Consider the following 14,329-nt stretch of genomic DNA (forward strand, 5'->3'; position numbering starts at 1 on the left):
CGGCTTCATCCAGACTTTAGATAACGTTTGGTTTGTGACACGGACTTTACCTGAACCCCAATGGAAGTCACTAATTGGGCTCGTGACAGTGGTTTGCATACGTAAAGCATCCGAACCTGAACTCTGTATTGTTTCTTTTTGTAAATTCCATGTTCGGTACCTCGGGTTTGCTCATCTCTACCCATTAACACATCTTTATTCAACATCTGTTTTCTTTCCGTATGGCTCACTAACACAAAGTCAGCAAATCTCACTTCCATATCTCTGTGGCCTAGTGTTATATTAAATTTCTATGTTTTAAAATATCCCATATGCATATTCTAAAAAGCAAAAAACAGACCTGGATGTAATTATAATACTATTAATATTTGGAATTGTGAATAGGCCTGATGTGGCCACTGTGGAGCACAGCTTTGATAACTATCACATTTTCTTTACTTTAAGACCCACAGTGGGCCTCCTATACCCTGGGTGTCTTTGTGTGTGTGACCTGTTGTGGTATTCATCGAAACATCTCTGAAATCAGTAAGGTGAAATCTCTGACTATGGCCAAATGGGATGAAGAGCAGATTCAGGTAACAGATCCCTTTCTTACTTTATAACCATGTCTAAAATCCTCCCTTTTATCTTGATTATAAACAAGGCTATGAAAAATTGATATTTAAAGTAATGCTGCTTTCATGACATCCTGCGATTGTTTAGTTTTTTTATTTGTTCTTCTTGATTTTGGACAACCCCTTTAAGCTTTAAAGTCTGCCTGTCCTTACACATAAAACCTGTAGAAAAGCATTGCCTTGCCGACCTCATCCCCCACAACAAGTTCATCTACTACTTGTCACATGGTTAGTTCTCATGCATTATCTGTGGCGCTTCTTGATTTTTGTGGTGCGATCCTTTTTCCACAAAGAGAAACCTAATCTAATTAGAAGAACTCCAAGCCTCCAGAGGATCCAATACAAATAATAAATATATATAATACTAGCTGTAGTACCCAGTGTTGCCCAGGATAGTAACTAAGTCTCTCTCTCTCTCTCTCCCACTCTCCCTCACTCCCACTCTCTTTCTCCCGCTCTCTCTCCCCCACTCCCCCTCACTCCCACTCTTCCTCACTCCCACTCTTCCTCTCTTTCTCCCACTCTTCCTCACTCCCACTCTTCCTCTCTCCCACTGTCCCTCTCTCCCACTGTCCCTCTCTCCCACTCTTTCTCCCACTATTCCTCTCTCCCTCTCTCCCACTCTCTTTGTCTCCCACTCTCTCTCTCCCTCTTTCCCACTCTTTCTGTCTCCCACTCTCCATCTATCAACACTCTCCCTCTCTCCCACTCTCCCTCTCTCACACTCTCCCTCTTTCCCACTCTTCCTCTCTCACACTCTCCCTCTCTCCCATTCTCTCTCTCCCTCTTTCCCACTCTCTCTGTCTCCCACTCTCCCTCTCTCAACACTCCCCCTCTCTTCCACTCTCCCTCTCTCCCATTCTCTCTGTCTCCCACTCTCCCTCTCTCAACACTCTCCCTCTCTTCCACTCTCCCTCTCTCCCATTCTCTCTGTCTCCCACTCTCTCTCTCCCTCTTTCCCACTTTCCCACTCTCTCTGTCTCCCACTCTCCCTCTCTTCCACTCTCTCACTCTCCCATTCACTCTCTATCTCTCTCTATGTCTTTCTCCCACTACACATACATACACTCAGCTTTATATATTACATAATAGACTATGTTTCTCCTACATCTGACCTTTATCAAGCCAAGTGTGTTTGTGTCTTGTTTTAACAAAGGCTGGATGTGGCTGCCATGTTACATACATTTTAAAAAACATATGTACTTCTATTATGGGGAATCTGTCAAAAGGTTTTTGCTTCCCCATCTGAGAGAAGCATAATGTAGGGGCAAAGACCCTGATTCCAGTGATGTGTCACTTACTGAGCTGTTTGCTGTCATGTTGACAAAATCAATCTTTTCTCTGCTGCAGTTCTAGTCGTTATACGGAGCTCATGAATATGCTGGATTATCTGCAGCACACCAAGTAGTCCTCTAATGATAATCTCCTGCTGATTACACAGTGATTTTATCAAAACTACACTAAGCAGCCCATTAAGTGATACATTGCTGGAATCAGGATCTCTGAACCTACATTATGCTGTTCGCAGATTAGGTGGCAAAACCTGGTGACATATTCCCTTTAACACTGTTAATTTGTCCAGGAACTGTTCCGATTCGGATGCTTAGTGTCTTGCTATTCAGTCTCTTTCAGTGGGTTGTTTCTCTTTATATGCACTTAGCCAGCACTATATGTGTTGTAACAGCCACTCTCTAACATGCACTGCTCTTGCCATTGTCCAATGGCTTGCTTGCCCAAAGTGAAAGCCTACTTCTCTTTCATGCCTATGTGCGGTGGCAGAAGAGCAAAGCTTAGAATCCATGAAGGAGCCAAATTCCTGTAATATGTCAATATAATATACAGATTACAAATGTCAACAGCAAGTTAGACAAGGAAGATATCTAGTGGCCGGCATATTAAGGTGGCAGAATTTTGAAATAGTTATTTGCTAATTACCTATTTAGCACAGCATCTACTACATATGAATTTGGACTATAAGTAACTGGATTGAGGATGAGAATATTATAAAGACCATGAGTCATATGCATTCTTATAATATAGGCTAATTGCAAAATAAATAATTCAAATACACCATAAAAATGATCAAAATTGTATGTACGTTGCTTGGATATGTGCCCATGTAATAAAAAATAAATATATTGGAGGATGAGAGATTATTTATACAGTCAGGGCCAGAAATATTTGGACAGTGACACAAGTTTTGTTATTTTAGCTGTTTACAAAAGCATGTTCAGAAATACAATTATATATATAATATGGGCTGAAAGTGCACACTCCCAGCTGCAATATGAGAGTTTTCACATCCAAATCGGAGAAAGGGTTTAGGAATCATAGCTCTGTAATGCATAGCCTCCTCTTTTTCAAGGGACCAAAAGTAATTGGACAAGGGACTCTAAGGGCTGCAATTAACTCTGAAGGCGTCTCCCTCGTTAACCTGTAATCAATGAAGTAGTTAAAAGGTCTGGGGTTGATTACAGGTGTGTGGTTTTGCATTTGGAAGCTGTTGCTGTGACCAGACAACATGCGGTCTAAGGAACTCTCAATTGAGGTGAAGCAGAACATCCTGAGGCTGAAAAAAAAGAAAAAATCCATCAGAGAGATAGCAGACATGCTTGGAGTAGCAAAATCAACAGTCGGGTACATTCTGAGAAGAAGGGAATTGACTGGTGAGCTTGGGAACTCAAAAAGGCCTGGGCGTCCACGGATGACAACAGTGGTGGATGATCGCCGCATACTTTCTTTGGTGAAGAAGAACCCGTTCACAACATCAACTGAAGTCCAGAACACTCTCAGTGAAGTAGGTGTATCTGTCTCTAAGTCAACAGTAAAGAGAAGACTCCATGAAAGTAAATACAAAGGGTTCACATCTAGATGCAAACCATTCATCAATTCCAAAAATAGACAGGCCAGAGTTAAATTTGCTGAAAAACACCTCATGAAGCCAGCTCAGTTCTGGAAAAGTATTCTATGGACAGATGAGACCAAGATCAACCTGTACCAGAATGATGGGAAGAAAAAAGTTTGGAGAAGAAAGGGAACGGCACATGATCCAAGGCACACCACATCCTCTGTAAAACATGGTGGAGGCAACGTGATGGCATGGGCATGCATGGCTTTCAATGGCACTGGGTCACTTGTGTTTATTGATGACATAACAGCAGACAAGAGTAGCCGGATGAATTCTGAAGTGTACCGGGATATACTTTCAGCCCAGATTCAGCCAAATGCCACAAAGTTGATCGGACGGCGCTTCATAGTACAGATGGACAATGACCCCAAGCATACAGCCAAAGCTACCCAGGAGTTCATGAGTGCAAAAAAGTGTAACATTCTGCAATGGCCAAGTCAATCACCAGATCTTAACCCAATTGAGCATGCATTTCACTTGCTCAAATCCAGACTTAAGACGGAAAGACCCACAAACAAGCAAGACCTGAAGGCTGCGGCGGTAAAGGCCTGGCAAAGCATTAAGAAGGAGGAAACCCAGCGTTTGGTGATGTCCATGGGTTCCAGACTTAAGGCAGTGATTGCCTCCAAAGGATTCGCAACAAAATATTGAAAATAAAAATATTTTGTTTGGGTTTGGTTTATTTGTCCAATTACTTTTGACCTCCTAAAATGTGGAGTGTTTGTAAAGAAATGTGTACAATTCCTACAATTTCTATCAGATATTTTTGTTCAAACCTTCAAATTAAACGTTACAATCTGCACTTGAATTCTGTTGTAGAGGTTTCATTTCAAATCCAATGTGGTGGCATGCAGAGCCCAACTCGCCAAAATTGTGTCACTGTCCAAATATTTCTGGACCTAACTGTATTATGGAGTATGAGGTGCGTAAATTTGAAAATGGTTTATACTGCCTGACTAGCTTACTACAGAGGGAGATAATGAAGTTTTATTCTCACTGAAGTCACTACTGGTCATTAGGGCAGTGCAGGGAGCTGTCAATCAAAGTGCGGGGACTAATAGTGAGGGGTGACTGTAATGGCTCCCTGCACCTCCCTAATGACTAAGTGAGCACCATATAATAAGAAAGGTTTACTAAGCATTATAAATCTCCCAGACCAGTGACACTCATGGGATGTCCACTCTGTGATTCCCGGCGGTCATATGACATTATTATGTTGTGACAGCTGCCAATGATTAGCTGCAGCTTCCATCTGACGAAACTATGGAGGCTACAGTCCATCAATGCTCACTGATAGGCTATAGCTGTCATGTGACTTAGTAATGTGACCACCAGGAATTCCGCCGCCATTACTGGAGCAGCAGCAGTACGAGAGGTAAGTACCGTATATGTTTTTTTAAGCAATGTTACATTGTTACCAACACTGTTTTGTATTTTCACACTGTGTTTTTTTACTATATTTTTTGTGCAGAAAATAACAGTTCAGGCAATCTGGATTATTGTTTTTTTGTTGATTTTGGGAAAACTCATGCTGCCTGTTAGTTTAAAAACACTGTTTAAACTGCCTATAAAATCTTAGCTTAAAGGGATTGTGCATTACTTCTCTACATAACGTAACATGTTCCTATGTTTGTAAATGCTTTATTCCGCTAAGGTTTTTGCATTACACCAAATTTTCAATGATGTTCAGATCAGGGGTCTGTTAGGACCAATGTAAAACCTTCATCTTTTACCTTTTGAGGTTGTCTATTGTGGACTTTGACTTGTGCGTTATTATCATTATCCATTTGTAGAAGCCATCCTTTTTTTCAACCTCAGCTTTTTTACAGATGGTGTTATGTTTACATCGAGGATTTGTTGAAATTTCATTGAATCCATTCTTCCCTCTACCCATGAAATGTTCCCTCTGCCACTGGCTGCAATACAACCACAGAGCATGATTGATCCATCCCCATGCTTAATGGTTGACGATATGTTCTTTTCCTGAAATTCTGTGTCCTTTTATCTCTACACATACCTTTGATCATTGTGGCCACAGAGTTCTTCTGCATACCACTGATGCTGAATTTTATGGTGAGGACGCAGAAGAGGTTTTCTTCTGATGACTCTTCCATGAAGGCCATATTTGTGCTTGTGTCTCTGAAAAGTAGGACAATGTATCAGAACTCCAGAGTCTGCTAAATCATCCTGAAGGTTTTTTGTAATCAACTGCGGGCTCTGATTTACAATCCTACAAGAAGCTGTCACAGAAGTTTTGTTTGGTCTTCCAGACCTTATCTTGACCTCCACTGTTTCTGTTGACTACCATTTCTTAATTACATTATGAGGTGAAGAAAGGGCAATTGAAAACTCTTTGCTATCTTCTTATAGCCTTCTCCTGCTTTGTGAGCTCCACCATTTTCATTTTCAGAGGGCTAGGCAGCAGCTTAAAAGGACCCATGACTGCTGTTTTTTTGCACAGGGTTAGAGGAGCTGTCATAAAGCTGTGAAATTTGTATAACCTAGCCTTTCCTAATGATGATAGTGAACAAGCCATAACTCTAACAGGCTAATTAAAGGGGTTATCCGGCTTCTTTGACTTTTTTTTTTTATTTCCCTATTTGGCTACATTGGGGCAGGTAAGTAGATAGAGACCACTTTCCTGTCCTGCTGTCAGCCCCTCTCCCCCAGCTCAGAGCGGTCATGTGACCGCTCCTGCCGCGATTTTGCTGCTTCCGGTCATTTCATGTCAACATGGGCAGGGCCATGTTGACATGCAAATGTGGAACAGCATGTCGCCTCCCTGCTGGGCTGTACAGTGCGTGAGTCCCCGCCCCCTTCCCTGCACCCTCCCACACATTCCCCCGCACCTCTTTTACTCTCCAGTAACCTCCCCCTGCACTGCTGTGGGGTCTGTGACCTGGGGGCGGGGCCTGGCGGCGGCTGCCGTGGTGTCAGCACCAGCACCGGACCCCTGCTCAGGATCACACATTCAAATATACCGGCATCACAGATCACAGATGCCGGTACATTTGAAAGTGCTGATGAGAAGCAGCGCAGCGCTGCTTCTCATCACTGTCCCTCCCGCTGTCTGTGCTCTCTTCAACACAGCGGTGATGTCACTACTGTGCTGATATGTCCAGAGCACAGACAGCTGGTGAACGTGCAGGAGCGGCGGGGACCGAGGAGGGCTAAGTATGTATTCCATATATGTGTTCCCTATTGGCGGGGTGCAGAGCCATATGTGTGCGTGTGCAGAGCCATATGTGTGCATGTGCAGAGCCATATGTGTGTGTGTGCGGTGCAGAGCCATATGTGTGCATGTGCAGAGCCATATGTGTGCGTGTGCGGTACAGAGCCATATGTGTGCGTGTGCGGTGCAGAGCCATATGTGTGCGTGTGCAGAGCCATATGTGTGCGGTGCAGAGCCATATGTGTGCGTGTGCGATACAGAGCCATATGTGTGCGGTGCAGAGCCATATGTGTGCGTGTGCAGAGCCATATGTGTGCGTGTGCGGTGCAGAGCCATATGTGTGTGTGTGCAGAGCCATATGTGTGTGTGTGCAGAGCCATATGTGTGCGTGTGCGGTGCAGAGCCATATGTGTGCGTGTGCAGAGCCATATGTGTGCGTGTGCGGTGCAGAGCCATATGTGTGCGTGACTCGCCCACCCCAGGGCTATGGGACACCCGGTGCCAGGCCGGACTAGTCCCGTGGTAGTCAGTGGTGGCTGGGCCCGACTCCGTGGCCCTGGTGGGTGTCAGTATAATATGTGGCTGATGACTTTAAGTTTGTGTTCGTGACGCCACCTGTGGTATGCGGCTATTAAGCCGCCGCTGCTGTGTAAGGCCTCCGGGGTGATGAAGTGGCAGCAATGGTGGTACTGCTCCCCACAGGTGGAGCGGTGCCCCGGGACACAGTTGGTGCTTGTGGAAGTCTATAGTGTTGTGTGACTAGCACGGTGCAGGGCCGACAAGCAATGAAAGAAACAGGCACAAACAGTAGTCTCTTTACCTTCTCCTCTTTTACTCGGCAGAAGTTTAGTCCAGGGAGACCGTCACAGATGGTAAAGATGGTCCGGCCGGCCTGGAAGTGCCTGGGGTGATCTTTGGCCAGTTGAGTATGAGGCCTACTCCTTAATCTTTCTTTGCTGTTTAGGACACTGCACTTTGGGTTAGCAATTGCCCTCTTGCTGCTGGGACTGGTGGTTCGTCCCTTTTTCTGTGGGGTAGACTGCGCAGGCCCTCTCTGGTGCTTCTCTGCTGGAGTCCACACCAGGCCCTTGGGATGCAGCTGTACCCTCAGTTTGCTTCTGGGCCAGGGGGCTTGCAGCTCTCCTGCCCTCCGGATTCAGCTACCAGGGATGGATTTTATGCCCTGGCAACCACAGACTCCGATGTCCGAGTCTCCTCTGTGCCTCTCTGCACTTCTTGCTTCACTGGGCCAAGCTATCCCAGCTCTAGGCCCCAGTTCTACAAGGCAGCACTACTCTCCGTCTGTCCTCTTTCACTCCTGTCTCCAGACTAACTACTACTTCCTCCCTTCAGCCAGACTTAAGGAATGCTCCCTGAAGTTCCAGGTTCAGAGCTCCCTCTGCTGGCCGGAGGGAGAACTGTGTTGGGTGTTAACTTACTGGCCAATAGATCTCCCAATTACCTCCAGGCTCAGCATTAACCCTTTGGGAGGGCAATGCTGTTGTGGCGACCAGGTCCTGGGGCGCCACATGCGTGTGCAGAGCCATATGTGTGCGTGTGCAGAGCCATATGTGTGCGTGTGCGGTGCAGAGCCATATGTGTGTGTGTGCAGAGCCATATGTGTGCGTGTGCGGTGCAGAGCCATATGTGTGCGTGTGCAGAGCCATATGTGTGCGTATGTAGAGCCATATGTGTGCGTGTGCAGAGCCATATGTGTGCGTGTGCAGAGCCATATGTGTGCGTGTGCGGTGCAGAGCCATATGTGTGCGTGTGCAGAGCCATATGTGTGCGTGTGCAGAGCCATATGTGTGCGTGTGCGGTGCAGAGCCATATGTGTGCGTGTGCGATACAGAGCAATATGTGTACGTGTGCGGTGCAGAGCCATATGTGTGCGTGTGCAGAGCCATATGTGTGCGTGTGCGGTGCAGAGCCATATGTGTGCGTGTGCGGTACAGAGCCATATGTGTGCGTGTGCAGAGCCATATGTGTGCGTGTGCAGAGCCATATGTGTGCGTGTGCAGAGCCATATGTGTGCGTGTGCGTTGCAGAGCCATATGTGTGCGTGTGCAGAGCCATATGTGTGCGTGTGCAGAGCCATATGTGTGCGTGTGCAGAGCCATATGTGTGCGTGTGCGGTGCAGAGCCATATGTGTGCATGTGCGGTACAGAGCAATATGTGTACGTGTGCGGTGCAGAGCCATATGTGTGCGTGTGCAGAGCCATATGTGTGCGTGTGCGGTGCAGAGCCATATGTGTGCGTGTGCGGTACAGAGCCATATGTGTGCGTGTGCAGAGCCATATGTGTGCGTGTGCAGAGCCATATGTGTGCGTGTGCAGAGCCATATGTGTGCGTGTGCGTTGCAGAGCCATATGTGTGCGTGTGCAGAGCCATATGTGTGCGTGTGCAGAGCCATATGTGTGCGTGTGCGGTGCAGAGCCATATGTGTGCATGTGCGGTGCAGAGCCATATGTGTGCGTGTGCAGAGCCATATGTGTGCGTGTGCGGTGCAGAGCCATATGTGTGCGTGTGCGGTACAGAGCCATATGTGTGCGGTGCAGAGCCATATGTGTGCGTGTGCAGAGCCATATGTGTGCGTGTGCGGTGCAGAGCCATATGTGTGCGTGTGCAGAGCCATATGTGTGCGTGTGCGGTGCAGAGCCATATGTGTGCAGTGCAGAGCCATATGTGTGCATGTGCGGTGCAGAGCCATATGTGTGCATGTGCGGTGCAGAGCCATACGTGTGCGTGTGCGGTACAGAGCCATATGTGTGCGTGTGCGGTGCAGAGCCAGTTGTGTGCGGTACAGAGCCATATGTGTGCGGTGCAGAGCATACGTGTGCGGTGCAGAGCCATATGTGTGCGTGTGCGGTACAGAGCTATATGTGTGCGGTACAGAGCCATATGTGTGCGGTGCAGAGCCATATGTGTGCGTGTGCGGTGCAGAGCCCGATGTGGGGCTGTTATTTGCAATGCTGTAGTGATACCAGGTCAGGTGCTGGGGAAGAATACTGACAGGGAATGTGTGTGCTGGGGGCGAGGCTGGACACTGGGGAGGGGCTGGACACTGGGGTGGGCGGTGACAGCTCTGACTGAGGTTTTGCACAGGAAGTGGTCAGTTTGCTGGATCTGAATGTAAACAAGAGCTGCAGAGAATAAAGGGATAATTCAAGAGGAACAAAAGTTAGAAAACTAAAAATAACAATGTAGGTGTGATTTATATGACAATACAGCACAGATAAACTCAAACATTTTTGTTAAGCTAATGTCAGACAACTCCTTTAAGGTCTGAAACCTTGGTCAAAGTTATCTGAGCGCACAAATCTCCAAGGGTACCAAAGCTTTTGCATCAACTCATTTTACTTTTTTGTAATTTTTAAAAGGTAAAATATATATACACTACAGTTCAAAAGTTTGGGGTCACCCAGACAATTTTGTCTTTTCCATGAAAAATCATACTTTTATTAATCAAATGAGTTGCATAATGAATAAAAAAGACAGTGCTGGCCAAAAGTATTGGCACCCCTACAATTCTGTCAGATAATACTCAGTTTCTTCTTGAAAATGATTGCAATCACAAATTCTTTGGTATTATTATCTTCATTTATTTTGCTTGCAATGAAAAAACACAAAAGAGAATGAAACAAAAATCAAATCATTGATCATTTCACACAAAACTCCAAAAATGGGCCAGACAAAAGTATTGGCACCCTTAGCCTAATACTTGGTTGCACAACCTTTAGCAAAAATACCTGCGAACAACCGCTTCCGGTAACCATCAATGAGTTTCTTACAATGCTCTGCTGGAATTTTAGACCATTCTTCTTTGGCAAACTGCTCCAGGTCCCTGAGATTTGAAGGGTGCCTTCTCCAAACTGCCATTTTGAGATCTCTCCACGGGTGTTCTATGGGATTCAGGTCTGGACTCATTGCTGGCCACTTTAGTAGTCTCCAGTGCTTTCTATGAAACCATTTTCTAGTGCTTTTTGAAGTGTGTTTTGGGTCATTGTCCTGCTGGAAGACGCATGACCTCTGAAGAACACCCAGCTTTCTCACACTGGGCCCTACATTATGCTGCAAAATTTGTTGGTAGTCTTCAGACTTCATAATGCCATGCACACGGTCAAGCAGTCCAGTGCCAGAGGCAGCAAAGCAACCCCAAAACATCAGGGAACCTCCGCCATGTTTGACTGTAGGGACCGTGTTCTTTTCTTTGAATGCCTCTTTTTTTTTCCTGTAAACTCTATGTTGATGGCTTTTCCCAAAAAGCTCTACTTTTGTCTCATCTGACCAGAGAACATTCTTCCAAAACGTTTTAGGCTTTCTCAGGTAAGTTTTGGCAAACTCCAGCCTGGCTTTTTTATGTCTCGGGGTAAAAAGTGAGGTCTTCCTGGGTATCCTACCATACAGTCCCTTTTCATTCAGACGCCGACGGATAGTACGGGTTGACACTTTTGTACCCTCGGACTGCAGGGCAGCTTGAACTTGTTTGGATGGTAGTCGAGGTTCTTTATCCACCATCCGCACAATCTTGCGTTGAAATCTCTCGTCAATTTTTCTTTTCCTTCCACGTCTAGGGAGGTTAGCCACAGTGCCATGGGCTTTAAACTTCTTGATGACACTGCACACCGTAGACACAGGAACTTTCAGGTCTTTGGAGATGGACTTGTAGCCTTGAGATTGCTCATGCTTCCTCACAATTTGGATTCTCAAGTCCTCAGACAGTTCTTTGGTCTTCTTTCTTTTCTCCATGCTCAATGTGGTACACACAAGGACACAGGACAGAGGTTGAGTCAACTTTAATCCATGTCAACTGGCTGCAAGTGTGATTTAGTTATTGCCAACACCTCTTAGGTGCCACATGTAAGTTACAGGTGCCGTTAATGACACAAATTAGAGAAGCATCACATGGTTTTTCAATCAGTGCCAATACTTTTGTCCACCCCTTTTTTATGTTTGGTGTGGAATTATATCCAATTTGGCTTTTGACAATTTTTTTTTTTTCATTGAAGAAAAATTAAATGAAGATAATAATACCAAAGAATTTGTGATTGCAATCATTTTCAAGAAGAAACTGAGTATTATCTGACAGAATTGCAGGGGTGCCAATACTTTGGGCCAGCACTGTATGACATTAACTAGGTTAGAAATAATGATTTTTATTTAAAATAATAATTTTCTCCCTCAAACTTTGCTTTCGTCACAGAATCCTCCCTTTTCAGCAATTCCAGCTTTGCAGACCTTTGGCATTCTAGCTGTTAATTTGCTGAGTTAATCTGGATATATTTCACCCCATGCTTCCAGAAGCTCCTCCCACACGTTGGGTTGGCTTGATGGGCACTTTTTGCGTACTACACGGTAAAGCTATTCCCACAACAGCTCAATAGGGTTGAGATCTGGTGACTGGGCTGGCCACTCCATTACAGATAGAATACCAGCTGCCTGCTTCTTCCCTAAACAGTTCATGCATAATTTGGAGGTGTGCTTTGGGTCATTGTCCTGTTGTAGGATGAAATTGGCTCCAATCAAGCGCTGTCCACAGGGTATGGCATGGCGTTCCAAAAGGGAGTGATAGCCTTCCTTATTCAAAATCCCTTTTACATTGTACAATTCTCCCACTTTACCAGCACCAAAGAAACCCCAGACCATCACATTACCTCCACCATGCTTGACAGATGGCGTCAGGCACTCTTCCAGCATCTTTTCAGTAGTTCTGCGTCTCACAAATGTTCTTCTGTGTGATCCAAACACCTCAAACTTCATTTCGTCTGTCCATAACACTTTTTTCCAATCTTCCTCTGTCCAATGTCTGTGTTCTTTTGCCCATATTACTCTTTTCCTTTTATTAGCCAGTCTTAGATATGGCTTTTTCTTTGCCACTCTGCCTTGAAGGCCAGCATTCCGGAGTCGCCTCTTCATTCTAGACATTGACACTGGCGTTTTGTGGGTACTATTTAATGAAGCTGCCAGTAGAGGACCTGTGAGGCGTCGATTTCTCAAACTAGAGACTCTAATGTACTTGTCTTGTTGCTCAGTTGTGCAGCGCGGCCTCCCACTTCTTTTTCTACTCTGTTTATGGCCTGTTTGGGCTCTCCTCTGAAGGGAGTAGTACACACAGTTGAAGGAAATCATCAGTTTCTTAGCAATTTTTTGCATGGAATAGCCTTCATTTCTAAGAACAAGAATAGACTGTCGAGTTTCACATGAAAGTTCCCTTTTCTGGCCATTTTGATAGTTTAATGGAGCCAACAAATGTAATGCTACAGAATGTCAACTACCTCAAAGGAAGGGTAGTTTTATAGCTTCTCTAATCAGCAAAACTGTTTTCAGCTGTGCTAACATATTTGCACAAAGGTTTTGAAGGGATTTCTAAACATCCATTAGCCTTCTAATACAGCTAGCAAACACAATCTAACATTAGAACACTGGAGTGGTGGTTGTTGGAAATGGGCCTCTATACACCTATGTAGATATTGCATACAAAACCAGACGTTTGCATCTAGAATAGTCACAATGTATAGAGTGTATTTCTATTTAATTTAATGTTAGCTTCATTGAAAAAAAAGTGCTTTTCTTTAAAAAATAAGAAATATCTAAGTGACCCTAAACGTTTGAACTGGAGTGTATATATATATTTATTTATATATTTATTTTTCATATTTTTTTTCTTACTAAATATAAAGGAAATGTGTCATCTTTAACTTTATGCCTTTTAGAGATCATTTCATCTTCAACTTAACTGTTCACAATAACAGTAATTTTTACCAGGTGGGGGGGGGGGCACACTATTTAATCCTGTCTGTGAATATTGTAAAAAAAAAAAAGAAAGAATGTGACAAAAAAAGGATGCTTTTTCATCATACAGCTCAAAAAAAGTGTAACAATACGCAATCGCAATCAAAAAGTCACATGTAAGTAAAAATGGTATTGTAAAACAAGCCGCCATACAGCTCTGTCAGTGGACAAATAAAAAACTACATCTTTAAGAGTAGTGCGATTATTTTTTCTATAAAATTGTTTTTTTGTGTAAAAATAGCAAAACAGTAAAAAATGATATAAATGTGGTATCGTTTTAATCATACTAATCCAAAGAATAAATCTATCTTATGAATTTTACCACACAGTGAGCAATGTAAAAAACAATAAAACAATTTCTGAATTTCTGTTTCATATTTATTTTGCATCCCAAAAATTTAGAATAAAAACTATCCAAAAATGCTGAAAATAGTACAAATAAAATCATGAATTCATCCCGCAAAAAACAAGCCCTCTCATGACTCAGTCAGCAGAAATCTAGAAAAATGATAGCTCTCAAAATATGGCGATGCAAAACATTTTTTTGTAAAAACAAAAAAAGAAAACCGAAAAATTTTTTTTAGTTTGTGATTGTAGCCAAACATAAAAACAATTATATCAATCTGGTATCTCTGTAATCACACTGACCCGAAGAAAGCTGTCTAACATTTATCCCGCAACATGGGCGTCGAAGCAATTTTTGACCTGTTATTGATTTGTTTATTATGCCTCCCAAAGATCACAGTAGGGCTCAGCTCACATTTATTCTGCGCTCTACGCTGAGTGCTCACACCAGAGTTAATGTGTAAATCTCTGACATACGTGATTCAGACAGAACTCCC

General features: G+C 44.1%; 1 protein-coding gene across 1 annotated transcript in view; it reads left to right on the forward strand.

The window, feature by feature from the left end:
- LOC142249880 (arf-GAP with dual PH domain-containing protein 1-like) overlaps positions 1-14,329 on the forward strand; it is a 78,415-nt gene that overhangs the window by 3,587 nt on the left and 60,499 nt on the right. Inside the window, exon 2 of the mRNA XM_075321842.1 lies at positions 445-575. Within this exon, the coding sequence (XP_075177957.1) occupies positions 445-575 (131 nt within the window). The remainder of the gene's footprint in view (positions 1-444; positions 576-14,329) is intronic.

The sequence above is a fragment of the Anomaloglossus baeobatrachus genome, chromosome 8 (assembly GCF_048569485.1).
Source record: "Anomaloglossus baeobatrachus isolate aAnoBae1 chromosome 8, aAnoBae1.hap1, whole genome shotgun sequence".
Classification (NCBI taxonomy): domain Eukaryota; kingdom Metazoa; phylum Chordata; class Amphibia; order Anura; family Aromobatidae; genus Anomaloglossus; species Anomaloglossus baeobatrachus.